The sequence below is a fragment of the Arachis stenosperma genome, chromosome 6 (assembly GCF_014773155.1).
Source record: "Arachis stenosperma cultivar V10309 chromosome 6, arast.V10309.gnm1.PFL2, whole genome shotgun sequence".
NCBI lineage: Eukaryota > Viridiplantae > Streptophyta > Magnoliopsida > Fabales > Fabaceae > Arachis > Arachis stenosperma.
The window spans coordinates 144425631-144448753 of NC_080382.1; the positions used below are offsets into that span (position 1 = coordinate 144425631).

Consider the following 23123-nt stretch of genomic DNA (forward strand, 5'->3'; position numbering starts at 1 on the left):
GGTCATATTACCCAATCGATTGAACGATGACTAAAGTGTTGGTTTTTTAAAATTCAATCGATTTTTTATACTACCCAATCGATTAGTTGTGTTATCCAATCCATTGAATTGTGTACTATGCCGTTTTCAATTTTCTTATTGTTTTTATAAATTATTATCTTATTATTCATATATCTTAACTTTAAAATTCTATCTTCAATTTTTAAGACTTTATTTTGATTTAGATATTCTAATCTTATCTCTTCTTTAATATTAACATTATAAATTGGTGAATAATCTATCACCAATTATTCAATCACACCATTGAAATCGTGTATCAATCTCTTTATGTATCATGAGAGAGTGGTGCAGGCTTATGACTCAATGCTTGGGTGGTTAATCTCTTTATGTATCATGAGAGAGTGGTGCAGGCTTATGACTCAATGCTTGGGTGGTTATAATGTCTCTTGACTTATCCTTTTTTGAAATTGTTCTTATTTTTGACAGGGATTTGTTGCTTGAAATGTTCCTTTTTTTGAGAAATTCATATCAAACACCCCCAACTGAAAATACCGGTGGTGCAGGAGATATTCAATATTCATCTGTTTTAACTGTTTTTTATGTCTGCTCAAATATTTTGTATTATGCAAAATGGCAAATTGCTTTTTTTTAACTGTTTTTTATTCCAATATTTTGTTTTAACTGATTTTTATTCATCTGTGCGCAGAATGGCAAATTGCCAAGTGATGCTAGTGTCATCCCCGGAATTGTGAAACAGATGTTCGATATATTGGAGGCTCCTAATGCAGAGCACAACATGAAAGTAAAGTTTTACAACGAGGAAATAACGGATTGTGTGTCTCCTGAGGAAACTATAAAATCTGAAGATGATAAGTTTAAAAGTCCTATAGCTCTAATGGAGGATTGGAAAGGGGGCTTCCGTTGTTAATCTAGGAAGAATTGATTAAAAATTTGTAATATATATACTTCATATATGTCTTAACAATATATGAACATATTATTAAAATGCTTTGATATATGTTACATGGTATTTTTTTTCTAGTCAAGATTCAATAGAGGGGTCAAATCTTGAACAAATGAAGAGAACAAAATAGAATGCAAACAAATAAAAAGATATGTAATTTTTTTTACATAAATTAATTATATAAAATAAAATATAATTCACAAGACATAAAATTTATATGGCATTGTTGTTGAAATAACTTCATCATAAAAATATGAGTTTTTAAAATTAAAATATCTCTATAGTGCATAGAAATAGAGAAAAATTGTAAAAGCTTTCAATCAATTAGGTAACATAACTAATTGAATTGGACAAATTCATATTGCTTTGAAACTTTCAATCAATCGATTGAATTGGACGGTTGTTTTGAAGCATTCAATCGATTGGGTAGTATAAGCAATCGATTGAATTTTAAAAAACATACAGAATATACACTAAAAATTAGTAATCATTATACGGGAAAAAAATATTTAATATTTTATAAAGTTTTATATTATATATTATAAATATATTTAATTAGTTTTCTATTATAAATTTAATTATTTTTTATAACAAATTAATTATTAAAATAATTAATTATCTAATTATAAAAGTATATAAATTAATATATAATATATAAATACATAATAATTAATTTAATAATTAATTTTTAATATATATAAAATATTTTAATTAATTTTATAATTAAATAGGTTTGATTATTTATGAAGAAAGAAAAGAATGGTCTCCTCAAATGGTCACTTTTAAGCCTCATATAATTTTTTTCTGTCTTTTGCTCCTTAATTTTGTTTTCATCAATTTCTAGTCCATACACAATTTGTTAACTAATCTCATTTAAACTCCTTCTTTGATTTTTAGATTATAATATATTTTCTTTCTTGAAGAGAAACAATTTCATATCTTAAAATATGTTTAATGCATATTTACAAATTTTCTTTTTGAAAAAAACCAAAAATGTTTTACTAAGAAAGATAAAATTTTAAAAATTTAAAATATTAATAAAAATATTTAAATTTACTTTATTTATAATATTATTTTACTTTTGATTTCTTATCCATAAGCAAAATCATCCCATTATAATGGTTAATAAATATTTTTTAAAAATAAAAAATGTCTCTGAAATCCAACAATAGGATAGTAGTAAATATTTTCTTTCGAAGGGGGTGAAACCACTCATTCTAAGCTGGTATATATAGTGAAACTTAATGTGAGCATAAATTATTGCCCTTCTATCGTTTATGTTTATTTTACACACACAAAAACCTTATAATTTATGCACTAGTGCTTCCTATATAAGGTAGATAGAAATTCTTTATTTACTGCTTCGCACAAAATTTGAGAGCAGCCACTCTATCTTCTCTCTCTGCAATCATTCCCGAAAACTGAGATTTACCTTCGTCGGTTCTTAAAAGACCATCTTTTCAATCAAGAAACACAGAGCGCTCAGGAAAGCTAGTAAAGAAGCTTAAAGAAGATGAAGAAAAGAGATGGAGTAGAGCCGCTGATGACGACACTCTTTTGGGTTTTTTTTTTAGTTTTTTTATTTAAATTATTTCTTTTGTTTGATTCAATTGTATAATACATAATCAGAGTTGTATAATCAGCTGTAAACGTGGCAAATCTTTTTTTAATTTATTCCATCAGAAGTAGTTGTAAAAAGTGTGATTTATGAATAAATGTATCTGTTTAGAGTTTTCTTTTTTTTAAAAAAAAACTATGTGAATTACGCTTAGGACCCGCTTCTTTCTCGTGAATCTAGATTCCAAGCTAATACGGATCTATAATTTTTTATTACGTCCTTCTATTTATATTGACGACCCATTTTCATTACTTTCTCTTTGTTCATCAACCACACCGATTTTCTCAGTTGTTAGTGTTTATAAAATAATTATTTTCGTTCCCAATTTCTATTCATTTTCATTTTCGTTATTGTGTTCATAAATTCTAAATTTCGAGACGACCCATTTCTGTTCATGACGTCCAATTTTGACCGATGGGAGAAAGATCCTTTCTTTGAAGCTGCCGAAGAAGTTCAGGAATCTGCAGACAGGTACTCCTAATTTGCATGTTATTCATCACCTTCGTGATGTTCTTCTAATTTGCTTTTGTTATTATTAATTATTGTGGTATTCTTCTCTGTAATTTGTAGCTAGTAATTTGGTTTTAGATAGAGGTTTAGGGGCAATTTGTGATTTTTGTTTAACGTTGTTCTCTAATATTGGATGTTGAATTCAAAAACCTGTTTTGAAGCTCATGGTAATTTTTTGTTGTTGATTTGTTTATCACTGTGGTTTTTGTTTTCAAGGTTGGAATCTGCATATAGGACATGGATTCGTTCCACAAAAGATGATTGCAGCGTGTGGAACTCTGTTGAGCTTCGTAGAGATCTAAATACTGCTCTTGGCACTGCTAAATGGCAGGTAATTGATTTTGTGTGTTTGGAATAGCTCATTTTGTTTTCTGTGCAGCAATTTGGGAGGGAAAATGGAAATAGAAAAATTAAAAACTTTGTTTTGTATGTCATCTTGAAATTGTTGTTACATGCTTACATGTTATGTGGGCACTATGCAGTTAGATGAATTCAATCGGGCAGTTAAATTGAAGCTCAATTGAAGATACGAGAAATAGGCACCGCAATTTTGTTGCTGCCATTGATGATAAGATCACAAAAGTTGAGTATTCTAAATGAATCTGACCAAGCGGGTGGTGAGGCATCTCGGCCTTGGGCACGTTTAATTTGGATGAAGGAGAACAAGATGAACTTGCATTATTTCTTTCGGGAATGCCAGTGACCGGAAATCCACGATTAGTTGATGACGATTTAGTCAGTAATTGTTCAAAGAATGCACATGTTTTGTCTGGGTTGGGTGAAGCAAAGGAAGATAGATTATTTTCATCAATTCATTTTCCTCAAATGTTAGTCTAGGTCTGAATCCGTGGGAATGTGCATTGTGGTTAGAGGTGATGCTTAATTAAAGTTGCTCTTATTTTCGGTGATGTTTAATCAAAGTTAATTTAGCTGTAGATGTAATTTGCTTCGAATTGAATTTGAATCCAAGGGAGAATTAGCGTTGTTGTTAGGGAATACTGACAATATTTATTCAGGTGTTACTAGCCTAATGCAGAGCCACATGTAACAAATGGAAGCACTACTTATCAGAAGAAAACTCAAAAGTAAATATTTATTTTCTATTATTCTTCTATTCTTCCTCTATTATCCATTATGAACACCTCTTAGAATAAAAATATACAAGATTTAATTAAAGACTTATAAATGATTAAATATAAAATTCATGAACTTGTCCTTACACTTGCTCTACCAAGGGTAAAAGAAAAAGACCTTCAAGGACATCATTTTAGTTGACTACTCTAGCACTTTTCCTATATTAATCAATGACATAATTTTTCTTTGAAGCAATTACATTCCTTGATTTGTTTTCATTTCAGTCTCATGCAAGGGTTATGGTTTAATCACTTGTCTTAATTTTGTTGTCCATTAATAAGATTTAATAAAACTATAAAGTGACAGTAAGTAACTCCATGGAGGTAAGCATCAACCAACTCCCAACTGCCACTGGGTGAATCCTTCAATGATAACTTTAGGTCAGAAATATACTACCAAGCAAGCAATTCTTCAGCAACGAGCATGAGGTCCATATCAGTTGGGGGAATTAGATAGCAAATCTTAGCAATTTATCTACATATATTATTTGTTGAATTCATGAACTCAAATGAGCTTATGCTAACGATGGTCTTCTTCCAAAGCAGTGTTTGAGAATATTGATTCATGATTGATATTCTCGTTGAATTGAATTAAATTAACTGCCATGGTCGATCAATAATTAATTTTTAATGTCAGGAGCTGGTTTGATTCTCTACAATTTCTTCCAACTCTGAATGACTTTTGTTGCAATCTTATGTATCAACTTAACTGTTATTTCACCTGTGAACTTTTTAAATTTAAAAGAGCACTTAAGCTAGTTGGAGATTTCTTTCAAAATTACAAATGAGTTTTAAATTTGAGTAAGTTAGGATAGAATTTTAAATTATTTTATTTAAAATAGAATAAAATAAGTTTGAAAATTAAATTGACATAAAAAAATTAGACTAAGAATTTGTTTGGATGTCATTCAATTATTGAAAAAGATTTTTTTATAATAAAAAATATTTTTTTTTAATTTTCAGCGTATTTGACAAATTTTAATGGTAAAAGTAAAAGTTTTAAAAAGATAAAAAAAAATTTTAAAAAAAGTTATCATTTATATCTTTTTTTTAAAAAATTATTTTAAAAAATATATTTTATATAAAAATAAAAAATACTTTTATACTGTTATATTCAAATATAATTGATAAATAATTTTTTTTTTTTAAAATTACTTTTATTTTTTTTATAAAATCTTTAAAAAAAATTTAAAAAGCCATTAAAAAAAAATTAAAACAATTTATCCAAACAAACCCTAATTCTCTTTCCTATATATATATATATATATATATATATATATATATATATATATATATATATATATATATAAGTACGAGAGTCTATTTTCAAAGAAGAATTTTGTTTTGTCACCGAAAAAAAAAAAGAAGAATTTTGTTTCAAGTCCTTTCAAAGTTTCATTGCTAAAGGAGGACTATAAATAACATCTTTGCACAATCGGAGAAAGCTAAGCCAGAATTTCTACCGATAACTCAAGTATTAGTTTTTTCTTTCCTTCTTTGTTTCCTTTAATCCCCCTTGTTATTGGTAAAACTGTATTGTTGCACTTCATCAGTTTATTTCATGCATGTTTTCCGATTCATATAACAATAGGATATAGTTGCTTTTAATTTGGCTTAGTGAGTTGTTACAGGTTTGTTTCTATTTTCTTTTAATCATGTGGTAATTTTTTAATATTTTTCAATAGGGTTAATAATGAAGAAGGAACATGCTCCATATCCTGGTGCAGTGCGTCCAAGATTTAAACCCAAAACACGTTCAAACAACAAAATTGATAAGCTTGAGGGGCCTATACACCGCCGTCAACTTTGGAGAAACATCAAGGTATGTAACTAAATATCATATCCTAAACCCTAAATTAAACCAAAATTCCTCCTTCTTCGTATTATTTGAATTTATTTATTATATGATTTCCAACATACACATATGCTTATTTTTATTTTCATTTATTATATGATTTCTTCACTTGATAAGTTTCTAACTTTTAACATATGTTTGCAAACAAGATGTTTACACTGCGAATAAGGTAAGATAATATTTTCCACTATGGTTTGGATAAAAAATAATACAATCAGTTATTATTTGGATCGTCTCGGTTTAACTTTTCATTTTAAATTGCATACGTACTACATCAATTTAAATTTATTGTTTAATCCAATTAGATTCAAACCATTATAATTTTGATAGAATTGATTTATATTCTATCTAAAATTTTATATTTTAAAAATTTTTTATTATTAATTTTTTTAAATACTAAATTATATCCCATTCATATATTAAAATTTAAAAATTTTATAATTTAAATTATATTCCATTTAAATTTTTTACTATTAATTTTTTTTCAAGCACTGAATTATATCCTATCCAGATATTAAAGTTTAAAAGTTTTATAGCTTTTGTTTTTTTCTAATACTAATTGCCGTATACTTGATCATTCATGTAGGCCCGGTTCAAAGAGAAATAAGCCATAAGGAACTAAACCCTACCGAAAAGAGAAATGATTGATTGAGTGATGAATAGTTTTTGTAACCGTCTTTATATGGTTGCAAAGGCACCCACCATACAAAAATATTCATTATATACATAAAAGGATGAGTCAGGGGCTGATTATACATTTATACTCTTTTCAAATAGAGACACCCTGAAAGGAACTTGTCTTATTATTTTTAGGTCAATTCTATGGTATCTTTTGTTTGGTGCTTAATTTTTGTCTAAATTATTTTTTATAATAATTTTAAAATATTTAAAAAATTTTAATTTTTATACTTTTAAATTTAAAATTAATTATTTTACCTATTTTAATAATTAGACAATATTTTTTAAGTATCATAACAAACACTTATTTCTATGACTCCTGTTTCTTTAAGTATCATAACAACACTTATTTTACCTATTTTAATAATTAGACAATATTTTTTAAGTATCATAACCAACTACCAATCCCATGCCAATAGGGCCGTTTTCCACCAGCCTCAGCTAAAATAAATAGCAGCAGCTATAATAAGATAATAAGAAAAAACAGTAAAAAAAAAAAAAAGCAAAAGGAATTAAACATATAAATTTAATCAAATTAATATAAAATGACAAAATAATTAACAAAAAAGATGAAATTGAATATCGAAACAAGAATACAAGAATTTATTATTTTATTTTACATTCAATTAAAAAAGTGCTCCATAGATTAAAAGAAAGAAAAAAAAAGTAATAGAATCATAAATCTTATACAACACTTTTTTTTACTTTAGGTTTTGCTAGGGCCTTCATATATTGGCATCTTGAGTAATCTTTCACACAATGCAGACATCTTTTTGGACAGTGTGGACACACATTTCTTCTGAAGACGAAGGAAATAGAGTGCGATCTCTCACAAAAAAAAACGACTTTCAAAAAAGATAAAATGCGTGTTTTTACCAAAAAAAGCGAGAGGAATGAAACAATATAGCTAGAGTTTAAATTTGTCGGTCAAAAAAGTCCACCTAATTTGCAGCGGGAATAGAACGGATAACTTGCACTACGGCCGCAGGCTAAGGCAGGGCGGAACGGGCTTCCTATCGTGTTTAGTGTTTTTTTGACGAGGGAGTATTTTTATAATATTTTTTATCAAAATCTAACTTTTTTCAACCTAATTTATAAGAGAATGAAAATAAAAATTGAGTATTTTATACTTTAGAGACAATATTTATAATTACGTTTATTTTGTTATGGAGACAACATTTAAAATTATGTTTTTTATAATTATGTTTATTAGATATTTATAATTATAAAGACTTTAATGTTTATGAATATAAAAATTATAATTTTTTTATACTTTTAGAAATTATAAATTTATTAAAATAATTATAAAATTATATATATTATTTAATAGTTAATAAGAAAAAAAATTTTTTACGAGTTTAACCTATCAGCCTGCAGTTAAATAAAGTAGAATGAAATTTTAAAATCGTCTCTCTAGACGAGACGGGACAACCCGCCATAAGTGAGACTTTCGGTGAGATGGAACGGGACAAGGTGAGACGGAACGGGACAAAGTGGGCTTTCCCACTTGTCACTCCTAAAGAGCTTGATAAAATTGTGAAAGAATAGGAAAAGTAAAAAAATAATTTTTATTGATTATTGATTGATTGAATTGAACATGTGTTGTAAACTATGAGGATAAAACTAAATATATATAGAGTATTGTCCTATGAAAGATAAAAGTAAATATAAGATAAGAAGAGAAGATAACATAAAGATAAGATAAGATAAAATAATAAAGACTGAAATTAGAAACTGAATTTATGTATTTTGTTGGCCTGAATTTATGGGACACAAGACTTTTTTATTGTTGTCATGGGCTATTATAGAAGAGTAGTTTAATAGAGCTTACGTTTATTTATCTATAAGTTCTATGTGATTACTAATAAGAACATAAAGAAGACAAAGAATAAGTCACCAAAAAAAAGAAGACAAAAAATAGTATGAATGAATGAAAAAAATGTGTATTGTATTTTCATTATTGATCAATAATTATAAAGAATCTATATATATAGAAAAAAAAATGCACAATTCACTAAATTCACATGACAACTATTAAATTTAGAAAAATAATTTTATCTTAACCGAAAAAGTGAATCACACATTTTGAAACAAAAGAATAAAAATATGAACAAAAAGAAATTAAAAAAATATGAGCAAAAAAATGTTAAATTTGGGCCTTAATATCTTTTGTGTTGTTATGTTAGGTTAATGTGGAGGTTGGTTTAATACTTACGGCAAAAACAAAATCGAAGACAATTTTTTTTAAATAAAAATAAATAAATTAAAAAAGTTCTAAGCAAATCTACATCAGATCAATCTGTAAAATTTTCAATTTGACCAATTTTTTTAATGAAAAAAAAATATTAAATCATAACAAGAAAATCTCAAATTTTAAAATATTTCGAAAAGAAACTAACTATCACGTCTATATGTAGGAATTTTTCAGTAAAAAAATAATTATTTATTATATTATTTTAATAATTTTTTTATATTAATATAACTTTTAATAAATTTTATTTTTTTAATTAAAATAATAGTGTATCATAATAATACAAATTTAGCGAATTTTTAAAAAAATTAAATTAAATATTTTATTTATTATAATATATATTATTTAGGAGAGATTTATTAATTTAAGTAATGTTAGTTATTTTTTTATAGTTATTTTCTTTTCGTGTTAAAAATATAAGAAATAATAGAATATTTTTTAAGAAAAATATGTGTTTAAAATTTAAATTTTTAAGTATAGGTATTTTTAACTTGTACAAAATTATTCCATTAATTCTAATATTTTTATAATAATAAAATTTAATTATAAAATTAAAAATAATATAAAAATTTAATTAAAATAAAAATTATAATAATTTAATTACAAATTTAATAAAATTATAAAAATTATAATGATTTTAGCTTGCAAGTTGAGTTTGATTTGGATAAATTTTTTGGGACTGAGTAGTAACTCCAATTTTCACAGAAGAGGTAATTGGTAATTAGTGTTTGATTTTTTAATCTTAAAAAAGGTGGTAAAAAGGGGTGATCTTTCTGTTTTTTTTTTTTAAATGAAAAGACTTTTTTTAAAATTTTTTAATTTGGTATCCAATGTTAATTTTTTTTTTAGTTGCATTTGGATTAATGTGCTATTTAGCATTACTTGAATTAAAATGGTGTACAAGTAAATTATCAAGGATTTTAATATTTATTTTTTTTCTTTTTTGTGTGTGTCATATTTATACATATCAATAAGATGATCAAATTTGAGTGTAGGAATTGAATCCTACCAGAATCAATCTTGTAGAATAACTCGCGGAAGAGCGAAAATCGTGGAGGAAGAATCATCCATATGTACATACTGACTATTGTTTTCTTCATGTTACTACTTTTTCTGATTCTAGTCATTTCTTCCTTTGACAGGGATTCATAGCAAAGCCAGAAACAGAATCAGATGGGTCTGTGAATTTGATGTGCTGGAAATGCTTTATTCCTAGCAAGGAAGGAGTAAGTGTTAGTTACTGGCCTTAATCTTGTTCATGTTTCATGTTTTATTAATGTTTGATGTTTGATTCCATTCTTGTGAGATTACCTTTGTGTATTGAAATGATCTCTTATGCTTATTGTTTTTGGTGAAATATTAATGTTTTCTAATTGTGCAATATAGTTACTTTAAGTGTCAATATTATGAGGTGGCTAAGTTGTATGAAAGTGAACAAACTTTTTTTTATTGACATTTAGTGTATCTTCCAGAAGATATTGTAGGATTTTTCATTACTTGCGATATATCAGACACATTAGAACAAATTCTTATTTTGTCCTTTAAAAAACTTTCTCGATTTAAATTCCTAAATGTTATATTATAGACTATATGATCAATCAAAGTAGGGGAGGACTTTCATTATTTTTAAAACAAAATAAGGAGCAGCATTGTACAAGCATGAATGGGATGGACGAAATAAAATGGAAAGAAGCTGACAAATAGAATTTTGTGGGAAAAAAAATAAAATATAAAACATCTGGTCCTACCTCTAACACCACTATAATAGTTTGTTCTACATATATGTATGTCAAGCTGTATATGATATATGTTCTTATTGTTTTCGTGTATCATGCATAACTAATTATTGGTTTGAATTATGATTTCATATATGTACTTCGTATTGTTGTGTCATTTTCATTTAGATGGAGGAGAATTGGAATTTCAAGAAAGCCACAGATTTGATTCGCAGATTGACCTACCACCTACTATAGTGATATAAACATGAAGTTGTGAAAAAATTTTAGGGAAGGTTGACATTATTCCTTTTGCTTGATTCTTTTAAGTTACACTTAATAAGGATGAAAGTAAAAAATTTGTAAACAAAAATTGAAACTTAATCTGAACAAAGAGATTAATACTTATTGAAATTTATTAGATAAAAAAATGTGACACTTAATTTACTATTTTTGTTCTCAATTATTATTATTATTTTTTTTTTGGGTGAGATACAAAAGCTACTTGGATCCTGTCTTTTTTTTCTTTTCTTGAATATCTTGAATAAATGGTCAACCAATGAAATGCAATTGTAATGATGTGTTTAACTCAACTCTTTTCAAGCCTTTTTTTCTTTTTGAGGCCTCATATATTTTGTATCAAATATTAAATATTGGTATTTTATATATATAAAATGAATTAGTTATGACAATTACATGAATTTAGTGTGGGACATTAATTTTCATGATTTTTTTGTTATAAAAATAGGGCATTTATAATTTTCAGCCTCTTATGAATATTATAAGCAAAATCACTTAGTGCATTCTAAGTTTTGAAAAGATCTCTGTGGTTGTGGACTGTTTGCTTCAAGGGGATCAAAAACTGTATTTAGCAAGAAATATTATCTTTGATGAGTGTGTCTTTTTTTATTATACACTGTTTCGTAATTCCTCAACTAACAAATCTCATTCTGCAGAAATGAACACTAATTCAACCATCCATAGCCAACACACAAGTCCAACCACAACACTTTCTAATAGCATACCTATTTTTAGGAAAGAAAATACCCTTCTAACTCTATATTCTCAAATTCAAACACAACTATCTCACCATCAAATGATATACAATCTAGTCCTAGTACCACCAATCTCACACCGTCATCGCCTTCAACAAGTACATCCTTTGATAACCGACACTCAGCCACCACACCTAATCCTTTTTTTCATTCATCACCAATTCCCATATCTGAAATTGAAATCCATTTACCCTCTATACCAAAAACCTCTTTCCCAAAAGTTGAGACAAATAAAATACCAAATACCAAATCTGCAATCACCAAATACCAAACGTTTCTGACTACAACAATTAAAGCAATTGATCTGATTAATGAAGTTCCTTCTACAGGACACCAAACCTTAAAATGTAAACATTGAAAAGAGGCTATGGACAGAGAAATGGAAGCAATTCAGAAATGCAAGACATAGACTAAAAAGAATCAAAACACTCTGCATATTCTCATATTCTCTGCATATACCAAGAACAATTACAAGGAATTTGACGAAAATTGATTATTAGAAATGTTCTCAGAAAAAAAATCAGGGCCTAGAACTAGGTTACATTTTCTACAATTGAATTATGATAGCTAGGAGGTGGTTGTGGACTGTTTGCTTCTTGGAGTGCCACTTAGAGTACTTTTATCATACGAAGGATATCTTACGTGAGTACAAATTTAGTTTCGGTTTAGTGTGGATAACGTGAGTACAAGTTTAGTTTCGATTTAATGTGGGTACCTATGTCAGTATTTTTTATTTTTCATGAATACCAGTTGACTTCACGTGAAGTTGATACCTGAGAGGCGTTAGATGAAAATTTAGTCAAATTAGTCAAATTATCTAACGATTCTCAAATATCAACTTCATGTGAAGTCGACTGCACCTAAGTTTTCACCATATTTATAACTTTCTAGCCATTTTTTTTTTTGAAAAAAAAAAGTAAAACTTTTCAAGAACACGATGAGTTTCTTTTTTATTTCTTAGAAATAAATCGAAAGATCAAAAGAATGCTACAATTTGATATACATAGAGGGACCTTTCTTTTGGATAATATAATGTCCAAAAACTAGAAATGGATGTATCTGTATGGTCATATGAAGTATATGTAGAAAGGACGTATCTTGATATATTTAAGGTTATAAATCAAATAACGTATATATTATATCTTTCCGTAGATTTTTTAATTTTACAAATTAAATTATAAGTTGTAAAGTGAATTAATATTCAATGATATAAAAAAGAATTGTTTTAAAGATTTGGATTTATTATAATTTTTTATAATTTTATTTTTTTAATTTATATAAATTATTATAGAATTTTATTAGACAAAAAAATATTATTTTAAAAAATATTCTTTTAACATAAAATATTTTTATTGAATTTTAAATATATATATATAAATATATTTTTTAAAAATAATATTTTTATTAAAAAAATAAATTATTTATTTTTTAATGCCAACAATACGTTATATTTAAAAAAAAAACAAAAAAGTTTGTAATTTTTTTGTACCAAAAATATCATTTACTATAATCGTTAATTATAATTTATACACTTAATCCTAATTTTTTTCTTTAAATATTTATTTTTATTTTAAATTTTATTTATCCTCTGTATTTATATTTACATCATTATCATTTCAATTTAAAGCAAAAACACTCTTAAAATTAAGCTCAACTAGTACTACACCTTCTAGATAATTTACCACCGAAGGATGCAGGTTCATAAATTGAAGAAAAAAAATAATGGTAATGAGAGTATGAAATTAATGCTTTAATTTTCATTGGAAGAATTATAGGTCAAAGAAGAGAATATTGTAATTTTTATTGAGAGCAAGAGCATAATAGAGTGGTTAAATAGAGAAGAAAGCACGTCTTGAGAGTAATGAAACTTAAGAAATAAAACTCATTGAATAAATTTGGTATAAAATATTGGAATCAAATATAAGAATACTGGAGATTAAGGCAAGAAAAAAATGGGAGAATGTGATTGTGACAAACAATAATTATTGGGTGAAGTTAATCACATAAATATAATTGCATGACAATGACAATAAAAATGAGATGAATGAAGTGAATTGGCAAAACTGAAATGATATGAGTGGTTAACATGATGAAATTATTTGGGAAAAAATCAAAACAAGACAAACACAATATTTAAAATGTTCAACAACAGATATAAAGAGATTTATTTGTGTTTTGTCATATAATATTACTCATTATTTATTTATTTGAAGGTCAGTTATGTTTTGATTGTTAGTTTCTAAAGGTTTTTAGTGTGATGTATATTTTATTTAATTTGGATTTATTCTTAATGACATTGACAAAGGAGATAATTTACTAATTAAATCTTCTCTCCCCAGTTTAGGTCGAGTTTCTGTAATAATAATCTAAAAAAATTGGATATACTGAGATACTCTAAATATTACCAAGGGATAGGAAGATGCCATTACTAAAATCCTACATTAAAAAAAAATAAAATAAAATAAAAAAATGTAATTTATATTTGTATTTCAATTCATGTATAATAAATGAGTTTTCTGCCAAATAACTAAGTTTGTGTAATAACAAGGTTCTTCTTCTATATGAATATTATGTTGCGACAAGTTGATTTAATCGAATAGATTTGAGCCGTAACGAATGTCAGTCTCTAACTGGTCAAATGTTTATTATTGAATTTTGATCTTTTAAAGTTTGAATTTCACTTTAGAAAATAAAATATGATCTTCTACTTTTGAATAATTTTTTTTTCATATTTATTTTTGTCCCACCCATGAAATCAATGGTAAGAGATCATACTTTACTCTCTAAAGTAAAATTCAAACTTTAGAGGATCCAAATCCCACCTACTATTTAGCATCTTTGTCATGTGATTTTGAACTACTTTATTAACAAAATATGTTGAATTTAAAGACCTAATTAATCATTAGTTTCCTACTTTCCTACCTTAGCTTATTATCATCATGAACAGGGCCTTTAGTTGTATTTCACTATTTTGGAAACCATGCTTGTATATGAGTTACAATATAATGCTAAAGATTGTGTTTTTTGGTATATGATGAATTTTTATCACCCTAGGATGGATCCTAGGTGGTAGGTCATATTTAAAGTGGGAGTCACACTTCGGATAATAAGGTGATATAAATCTCACACAAATCTTACTCCTTTTGCATATTAACTATTAAATGTCTCTTTTTAGTTGTGTACAACTATTAAAATAATTATTAAAAATATAAATAATCAAAAGAGAAAAACTCAAATATGCTTAATAATTAATACTATTTTCTCTTATATTAATTTTTTAGGCTTTTAGCGTTCTCTTTCTATTTTGATTGTAGAGGGTATAATAAATAAAAATTAATTAATGACTTTTTGAAATTAAAAAGCAATACTTAATTTGTAACAAAAAATAAAAATAAAAAGAGTCACTTAATATGAAACAAAAAGAGTAAAAGAAAAAATGAGTTATTCTATTACCGATCAAAAAATTGAATTATTCTATTACCGATCAACAAATTATGTTATAGTGTACATACTAAATAGGAATTTAAAAATGTTTGGTAACAAAAAAATTAATAAAAAATAGTTAGAATTTGTTTTATTTAGTATTTATTAATTGTTATAATAATTAATAAATATCAAATAAAATAAATTCTATTTTTTTTATGTGAGGTGATAGTGTTTCACACATAATATGATAATATTTTTTTTTCTTAAGAAAATAAATGTGCACATGATATATACCCTCTTAAATAATGATTTTAGAAAGGTATGCACAAATGCTTTAAAAGGTTATGTTAGTGAGGGTCATGAAGATCAATTTAGAAAGGCTTGTAGGATAATTAATTAAATATTAAGATTATTTTTGAGATAGTGATTTGTGAGGCACACACACGTGTGATTGCTCAAACTTTTGGTGTGGTTTCTTTATTGGACTTTGACATGTATATGTAGCGAAGGATTGATACAATTTGCATGTTTAGATTGTGTTATTAAATTTAATTAGTCAATATTTCATTTACCACCTAAACTTATAAATCATATTATTATTTGATTATATTGGGAAGTTCTCTATGTTTATAGCTAAAAGTCATATCGCTCTAATAGAGGATTGGAAAGGGGCTTCTATTATTAATCTAGGAAGAATTGATTAAAATTTTGTAATATATATACTTCGTATATATCTTAATAATATATGAACAGATTATTAAGTTTTGATATATATTGTATGGTATTTTTTTTTTTCTAGTCAAGATTCAATAGAGGGATCAAATCTTGAACAAATAAAAAGAACAAAATAGAATGCAAACAAATAAAAAGATATAAATTTTTTTTACATAAATTAATTATATAAAATAAAATATAATTCACAAGACATAAAATTTGTATGGCATTGTTGTTGAAATAACTTCATCATAAAAATATGAGTTTTTTAAATTAAAATATCTCTACAGTGTATAGAAATAGAAAAAAATTGTGGGTAACACAACTAATCGGTCGAATTGGACAAATTCATATTGTTTTAAAGCATTCAATTGATTGGATAGTATAATGCATTATGTGAAAAGAACTCGGTTAACAAAGCGTAAAGATCCGTAGAACCTTCAGTTTTGGGTGAAAGAACCGCCTATACGGGCAAGTGTTGGGGCACCTTGAACGGGCCTTCACACAATGGGGACACTTCTTCAGGCAATGTAGACATAAGCGACAAAGAGCCATATTGAATTGAATTGAAGGTGAAAACCAACTTTCTAGAGAGAGAGAAAGTTTGTAGGCAGGGAAGAGAGAAGTTGTGTGATTCGTGCTCTAACCAAAAGTTGAGAGGAATGAAAATGGAGAAAGCACCAGCTTATATTTGGGTATTGTTATCAGAACCGGAATCCGGTCGACCGGTGGTCTAACAATACAAGGCTTTTGAACTTTTCTAATAGACACAAGTGATAAATTATAAATATATCTCACATGAGGTTTAATAATAATAATAATTATTTTTTGATGTTTATCTTAATTTTTTTTTAAATTTAACTAATAAAACCCTTAATTGATCACATCCCATAGTCCCACCCCAAACTAACCATACGGTACCCTAATTCCCAAATCCTTTCATGTTAACTCACCACCACCTACGTGACCCAATCTATTCCCAAATACTTTTGGTGTGGTTTCTTTATTGGACTTTGACATGTATAGCGAAGGATTGATACAATTTGCATGTTTAGATTGTGTTATTAAATTTAAATAGTCAATATTTCATTTACCACCTAAACTTATAAATCATATTATTATTTGATTATATTGAGAAGTTCTCTATGTTTATAGCTAAATCTTTATCAAGGACAACAGAGATTCATATATACTTTTTTTTTTGGTCATTTGGAAATTGTTTGAGATGATGTTGGAAAGTATAATTTATATAATGATAAATTATATTATTTGTCTTTGAAATTTATTATAAATTTTAAAAATATCCTTAAATTTTATTTTATTTTAATTTTATCTTAAAAATTTTCGATTTGTATAAAATATATCTCTGATGATTAATTTTTTAAAAAACTTAAGGCCAATTTAACAATAATTTTACAAGAACAACCATCAATCCAAGTAAATCAGAGATAATTGTCATACATTATTACTGGATTAGTCTTAATTTTTTTAAAAATTTAATTATCAAAAATATATTTGATATAAATAAAAAACGTTTAAAATAAAAAAAACTTAAAAATATTTTTAAAATTTTTGACAACTTTTAAAAATAAAAAATATACTTTATCCTTTATTTATAACTCAATTAGCATTTTATAACGTTCAAATTTTATTCTAAGATATCGATTATTGGTATATATTGGGCCATGCCCATATGCACCATATAATAATATATTATCTACTCCAAAATATGACAATGGTTCTATTATGCATTCACATGATTAGTTATAAATGGAAAATAAATACAACCTTGAACGTGAACTGTCTTATAAAATCTAAAAAGAAATAAGAAATTGTTCTTTAGACCAACCATGATTGATGAAACCTATTTCTTAGCTATCTCAGCAACAATTATATATCTTTGTTTTGTTTCTTGTTTAATTTGCCATTTTTTTTTCAGGCCTGCATATATATATAATTTTTTTTATTTGGAAGGCATTGTGCTTTTATTATTAATAATTTATTTTATTAACAAAATATCTAGCAACATGCATCTTTTTCCCTTATTATTGCTATTTTTTTTTTGTTTAAGCTTATTATAAGAAGAGACATGTTAATGGTTATATCTCTAATACGTTTGTTTCAGGCGTGATTTGCAAGAGTGTGTCTTTTTTAGTGATATTTTTTATACTATGTCATAAAATTACTTTAAGGGAGCCATCGTCATCATCATTATTATGTAGACAGATTGGGAAGGAGGACACTATCCCCTGAGCCTTCAATTCAGTGAGGATTACCCAGACAATTCTCCCAGTATGCAAATTTCCTCACGGGTTCTTACATCCCAAATGTTTACCCTTTTGGTCTTGTATGCCTCTCAATTATTTGTCATGTGAGTTCACAATCTTATATCTATATTTTAATTTTAAATTGTTACTCAACCATCCATTGTTCTTATTACCAAAAGTTTAAATAGGATCAACTTAAATAAAGTTGGTGCATCATGCACCAAGATAATTTAGTATGGTAGTATATATCGATCTATCTAATAGAAATGATTGAATATGTATGCTAAGATTTATACTATTAGATTATCATAATATATGATATATTAAGTTTAACTTGATGCATCAAAACATTGTTGTTGTTGTTGTTGTTTATATGGCTTTTTGTAGGAAGGGAAACCAGCAATTACTGTGAAGCAAATTCTTGTGAGCATTCGGGATTTGCTTGATAACCCTAATCCAAGCAGTTCTGCAAATCATGATATTAACATCCTTTATTTGAAGGTTCTCTCTTTTTTTCCCCTCATTTTACATATGCAAACCTTAGGAATCAATTCTTCTTTGTCCAAAGAAATGAAGTTATAAGACACAAGAAAAAGTTTAGAAACCAATTTTTTTCTACCAACATTCAACCAATTTCGTCTTTCATTTCGCTCCCTCCCTATTTTTCTTCTTGGCTGGAAAAAAAAAAGTCTGTTCATTAGTTTGACGGATCAAGCTCCTCTAAGTGGGTTGAAAAAGTAGGTAAAGTAAAAGTAATAGTCTAATCATCTTTGAATCAAGATAATGGAGTTTACACATGATAGAAATTATAAATATAATAATTATTAAACTTTTATTTTATTTTATTTTTTTACAAATTTGTTCACTTTAGAATATTTTTTTCCCTAGCTAGGTTGACTGTGAGACAAAAATGTAAAAAATTTAAAAGAAAATGGAGTGATGAAAATAAAGTTGGTGTGACAATTGTCCATGTGTTGGTTTTGTATAAGGCTTGTAGCTCTTCTTGCATAGCCTTTAGCCAATGAGGATATTTGAGTGCAGCAGCAACTGTGGACTGTATATGCCATTAGTAGAGTTTGCTTATAATAATAGCTACCATGCGAGCATCAGAATGGCTCTATATGAGGCTCTGTATGGTAGAAAATGTCAATCTCCACTATGTTGGTATGAAACTGGAGAAAGAAGTTTGTTAGGGTCTGAGATGATAGCTGAAACTACTGAACAGATAAAGAAGATTCGTAATTGAATGCTTATAGCCCAAAGCTGCCAGAAGAGTTATACTGATCAGAGGCGAAAGCCTTTGAAATTCGAGGAAGGCAAGTATCATGTTTTTCTGAAAGTTACACTAACTACTGGAGTGGGAAGAGCTATTAAGACTAAAAAACTGAATCCCTGTTATATTGGACTGTTTGAGATTCTGAAGAGAATTGAGCCAGTGGCTTATAGAATTGCCTTACCACCGTATCTTTTGAATTTACACGACGTGTTTTATGTGTCACAGCTTCGAAAGTATACTCCTGACACAAGTCATGTTCTAGAACCGGAACCAGTCCAAATAAGAGAAGATCTAACACTTCCAGTAATTCCAATGAGGATTGATGATACTAGTATTAAACGATTACGCGGGAAGGAAGTATCATTGGTAAAAGTAGCCTGGAGTCGAGCTGGTATCGAGGAACATACCTGGGAGCTCGAATCAGATATACGAAAGGACTATTCACATCTCTTTTCAGGTAACTAGATTTGAATTTTGAGGGCAAAATTCTTTGTTAGGTGGGTAGGATGTAAACCCCGCTTAAATTAGTAGGTACCTAGTCAATAAATTAGTTGTTGATAAGGAAGATTAGAAATGCGAATATTATATTAAATTAGGAAAGAGTTCATCGAAACGAGAATTTTGACACTAATTTCGAAGAAAGTGGTCTAAAATTGGACCGAATAGATCAAATCGGTTAAACCGGACCCAAATTGGGTTGTCGATCCAATCGGACCAACTCATTAAATGAAGCCAAACTCTTTTCTCTTCCTCATTCGGCTGAAGCAACGTGAAATGCTTCCAGGGAAGAGAGAAAGCTTTCGAAACCCTTACGGTGAACTCCGAACGCCGTAACTTCTCCGTCCGAGCTCCAATTGTCGCACCGTTTGCGGTCACGCGTTCACCGCGTCGAGCTCTACGTTTCTATTGGAACAATTTCATAGGTAACTTGCTATTTTACCTCAGCCTCTTCCCCCAATTTTCGAATTTTGAGTGAAAATATTGAATTTCTTTGATTTCTGATGTTTTAGGATCCAATTAGTTTGAGGAAAACGTTCACTCATGCTTATGTGAAGTTTGTGTAAGGTGAGGATACGATAACTCTATTTTAATTTCATTGAATTTGAGCTTTGAGTATTAAATTGGATATATATGTGTTATAAATGTGTATTAGGTTGTGAATAAATCATTGGAGCTTGAAATTGTGAATATTGGAACTTGGAGGAAGCTGAGCTTAGAGTTTGTTGAATTTTGAGGGGCTGTCTTGATTTTGAATAAATTGCTTTGCTCGTTACGTGAAAATCGGTCAAGTTATGGTTTAGGTTTCTTGCATTTTATATATAATGTTCTGTAAAAACTCAGGTTAGATGACCATAGGATAAGTTGGATTGCATGTGTATATTTAATTCTTAGTATCTTGTTGATGAATATGGTTGGTTTGGTGCTTGTTGATTAATTAGTGATTTGGTAAATTATTGATTTGAGGTATAACTATTGTGGAGGTCGTTATCATAATGAGAAAGGGTATTTTGTGTTAAAAGCATAGGATTTGTGAACTATGATTCTTGGTTAAATTTTGGTTGATGGATTTGAATAATGTATGAGTATAATTGTTGATCTGAGGTAGATTTATTGTGGTGATTGTTATGATGATGAGGAAGGGTATGTTGAATTGAAAAGAATGCAGGTTTGGACCCGAAAAGGGTGACAAGAGTTTTAGAGGAGATGCTGCCAAAATTTTATAAAAAAATTAGAGATTTTGTTTAGATGATTATTTAAAAAGATTTAGATTCAAAGGTTATATGGTTTGATTTTGAGTTATTAAGAAAATGAGTATGTTTTAAGTTTAATTCATTTAGAAAATAATGAATTATGTTTTGAATTGGAACTATTGATGGACGGAATGGGAGGTGTGATAATAAAAGATAAGGATTGAATATGATTGATGTATGATGATGAATGATATGCGATTGAGAATGCTGTGGATGTTGATGAACTATAATTGAATTATTTATATGGCTTATGAATTTGAATGATCTGATATACGAGATTCTCTGGGTAAAGTACTGTGGCTTGCCACCACGTGTACCAGGTTAAAAATTCGATACTCTGTTGACCCTACAACGTAAGTGTGACCGAGCACTATATAAATTTCCGGGAATGTTACCCCCATTGAGCAATATTGAATATTTGAGAAAAAGCTATGCATAGACTCTTGGGGATGCACGTCGGGGGACAGTCTAAGTTCAATTCAGACTTTTCGGGTTGGCTGGATAATCGACAGATGAGTCTCATCAGCCATAGGACAAGCATGCATCATGTGCATATTACTTGAGTTACTTGCTTGTGCTTTAACTGGGTGTGGCTAAATGTACTTGCCATGTTAAATGAATATTTGTTACTTGCAGTATTTGTAACCTTCTTGTGCTTGCCTTTATCTGCTTATTTGTCTGTGAAATGTATAATGGAGTTGGAGGTATGGAAGAATGATAGTATGGGATTTAGATTTAAGGTTAAGTTAAGTTAGGTTTATGTATTCTTAGAAAACCACTCTTTATGGCTTCTGTTTAATACTTTAAGCTCTATAATCTGAGTGTCGGCGTTTTAGGATTGCCTCTGGCATTCCCAGGACCTTATATATTATGTGTGTGGCATCTTTACCATACTGAGAACCTCCGGTTCTCATTCCATACTATGTTGTTGTTTTTCAGATGCAGGTCGAGAGGCATCTCGTTAGGCGTCTGGACTCTTAAAGCGGAGTAGTTACTGGGTTGTTTTGTTATGCTATGATGTATATATATGTACTTAGTTTCTCTCCGCATAACTTCCTTTTTGAATTCTCTTATAGGTTTATGGAGAGGCAGGACTGTGTATATGAACTTTTGGGTTTTGGATATGTATATATATATATATGTGTAAATATTATCCGGCCAGTCTTGACTTTGCGGGCTGAGTTAGGAGCTTGTTATTCTGTTTCCTTGGCACTCTATTCCTACTTCTGTTATCTTATGTTTAATAGTTATGATTTTCTTAGCATGCAAGGTAACTCGTTGCGCTTTTATTTCCTCTATTCTTCAAGGCTCCTAGCATATTACAATCTTTCTGCTATTACATATATACGTTTTATTTTTAGAGGTCGTAATACCACACCACCTCTGTTTTACAGCTTAAGCGTAAAGCTTTGTGTGGTATGGTGTTACACAAAGATTATTCACTATTAATATGTTTAGATTTTAATGAGTTTAGTTTTTAATGTATTTGGTGTTTAACATGTTTGGATTATTTCTATTGATGTTATTGTTGAATTTTTAAAATAAAAATTTGGTTTTTTTATGAATTTCAAAGTCATCAAGGTACCCAATTATCTGAACCGAATCAATCCGTCCTTAATCGATTTGGTTTGGTTCGGGTACATACACAAAAAATACAAATCCGAACCAAACCGAACCAATTACATTTTAATCGATTCAGTTCTAATTTCATCTTGAACCTGAACTAAATCAACTCGTGCTCACCCCTAGTTGAATTTGATATACAATGAACTGGTATATATTTAAATTTTGTCCATAGTAAATCGAATCAAACGGTATCAATTTAGATCCAATAGTAAATCGAATGTAATAGCTTCGATTTACTAACATTCATTGCCTTTAGTAAATCGAAGCAAATAGAGTCGATTTAT

General features: G+C 28.0%; 2 protein-coding genes and 1 long non-coding RNA gene across 3 annotated transcripts; all 3 read left to right on the top strand.

The window, feature by feature from the left end:
* The first annotated feature begins 26 nt into the window (after positions 1 to 26).
* LOC130934918 (SUMO-conjugating enzyme SCE1-like) lies at positions 27 to 22411 on the top strand. Its single transcript, XM_057864438.1, is given in 11 exon segments — positions 27 to 37; positions 487 to 592; positions 707 to 807; positions 891 to 916; positions 10039 to 10082; positions 10152 to 10235; positions 18142 to 18213; positions 18215 to 18241; positions 18243 to 18285; positions 18578 to 18687; positions 22153 to 22411. Coding segments are annotated over 11 exon segments (666 nt in total). The 3' UTR covers positions 22195 to 22411.
* On the top strand, positions 2337 to 4191 carry LOC130935859 (syntaxin-61-like). Its single transcript, XM_057865765.1, has 3 exons — positions 2337 to 3053; positions 3309 to 3423; positions 3575 to 4191. Exons 1-3 carry the CDS (start codon positions 2977 to 2979, stop codon positions 3614 to 3616), a joined length of 234 nt encoding a protein of 77 aa, XP_057721748.1. The 5' UTR covers positions 2337 to 2976; the 3' UTR covers positions 3617 to 4191.
* On the top strand, positions 5618 to 6885 carry LOC130935860 (uncharacterized). The gene is made up of 3 exons (XR_009067975.1): positions 5618 to 5699; positions 5911 to 6047; positions 6667 to 6885. It is a non-coding gene; the product is annotated as an uncharacterized LOC130935860 (long non-coding RNA).
* Positions 22412 to 23123: the final 712 nt, after the last annotated feature.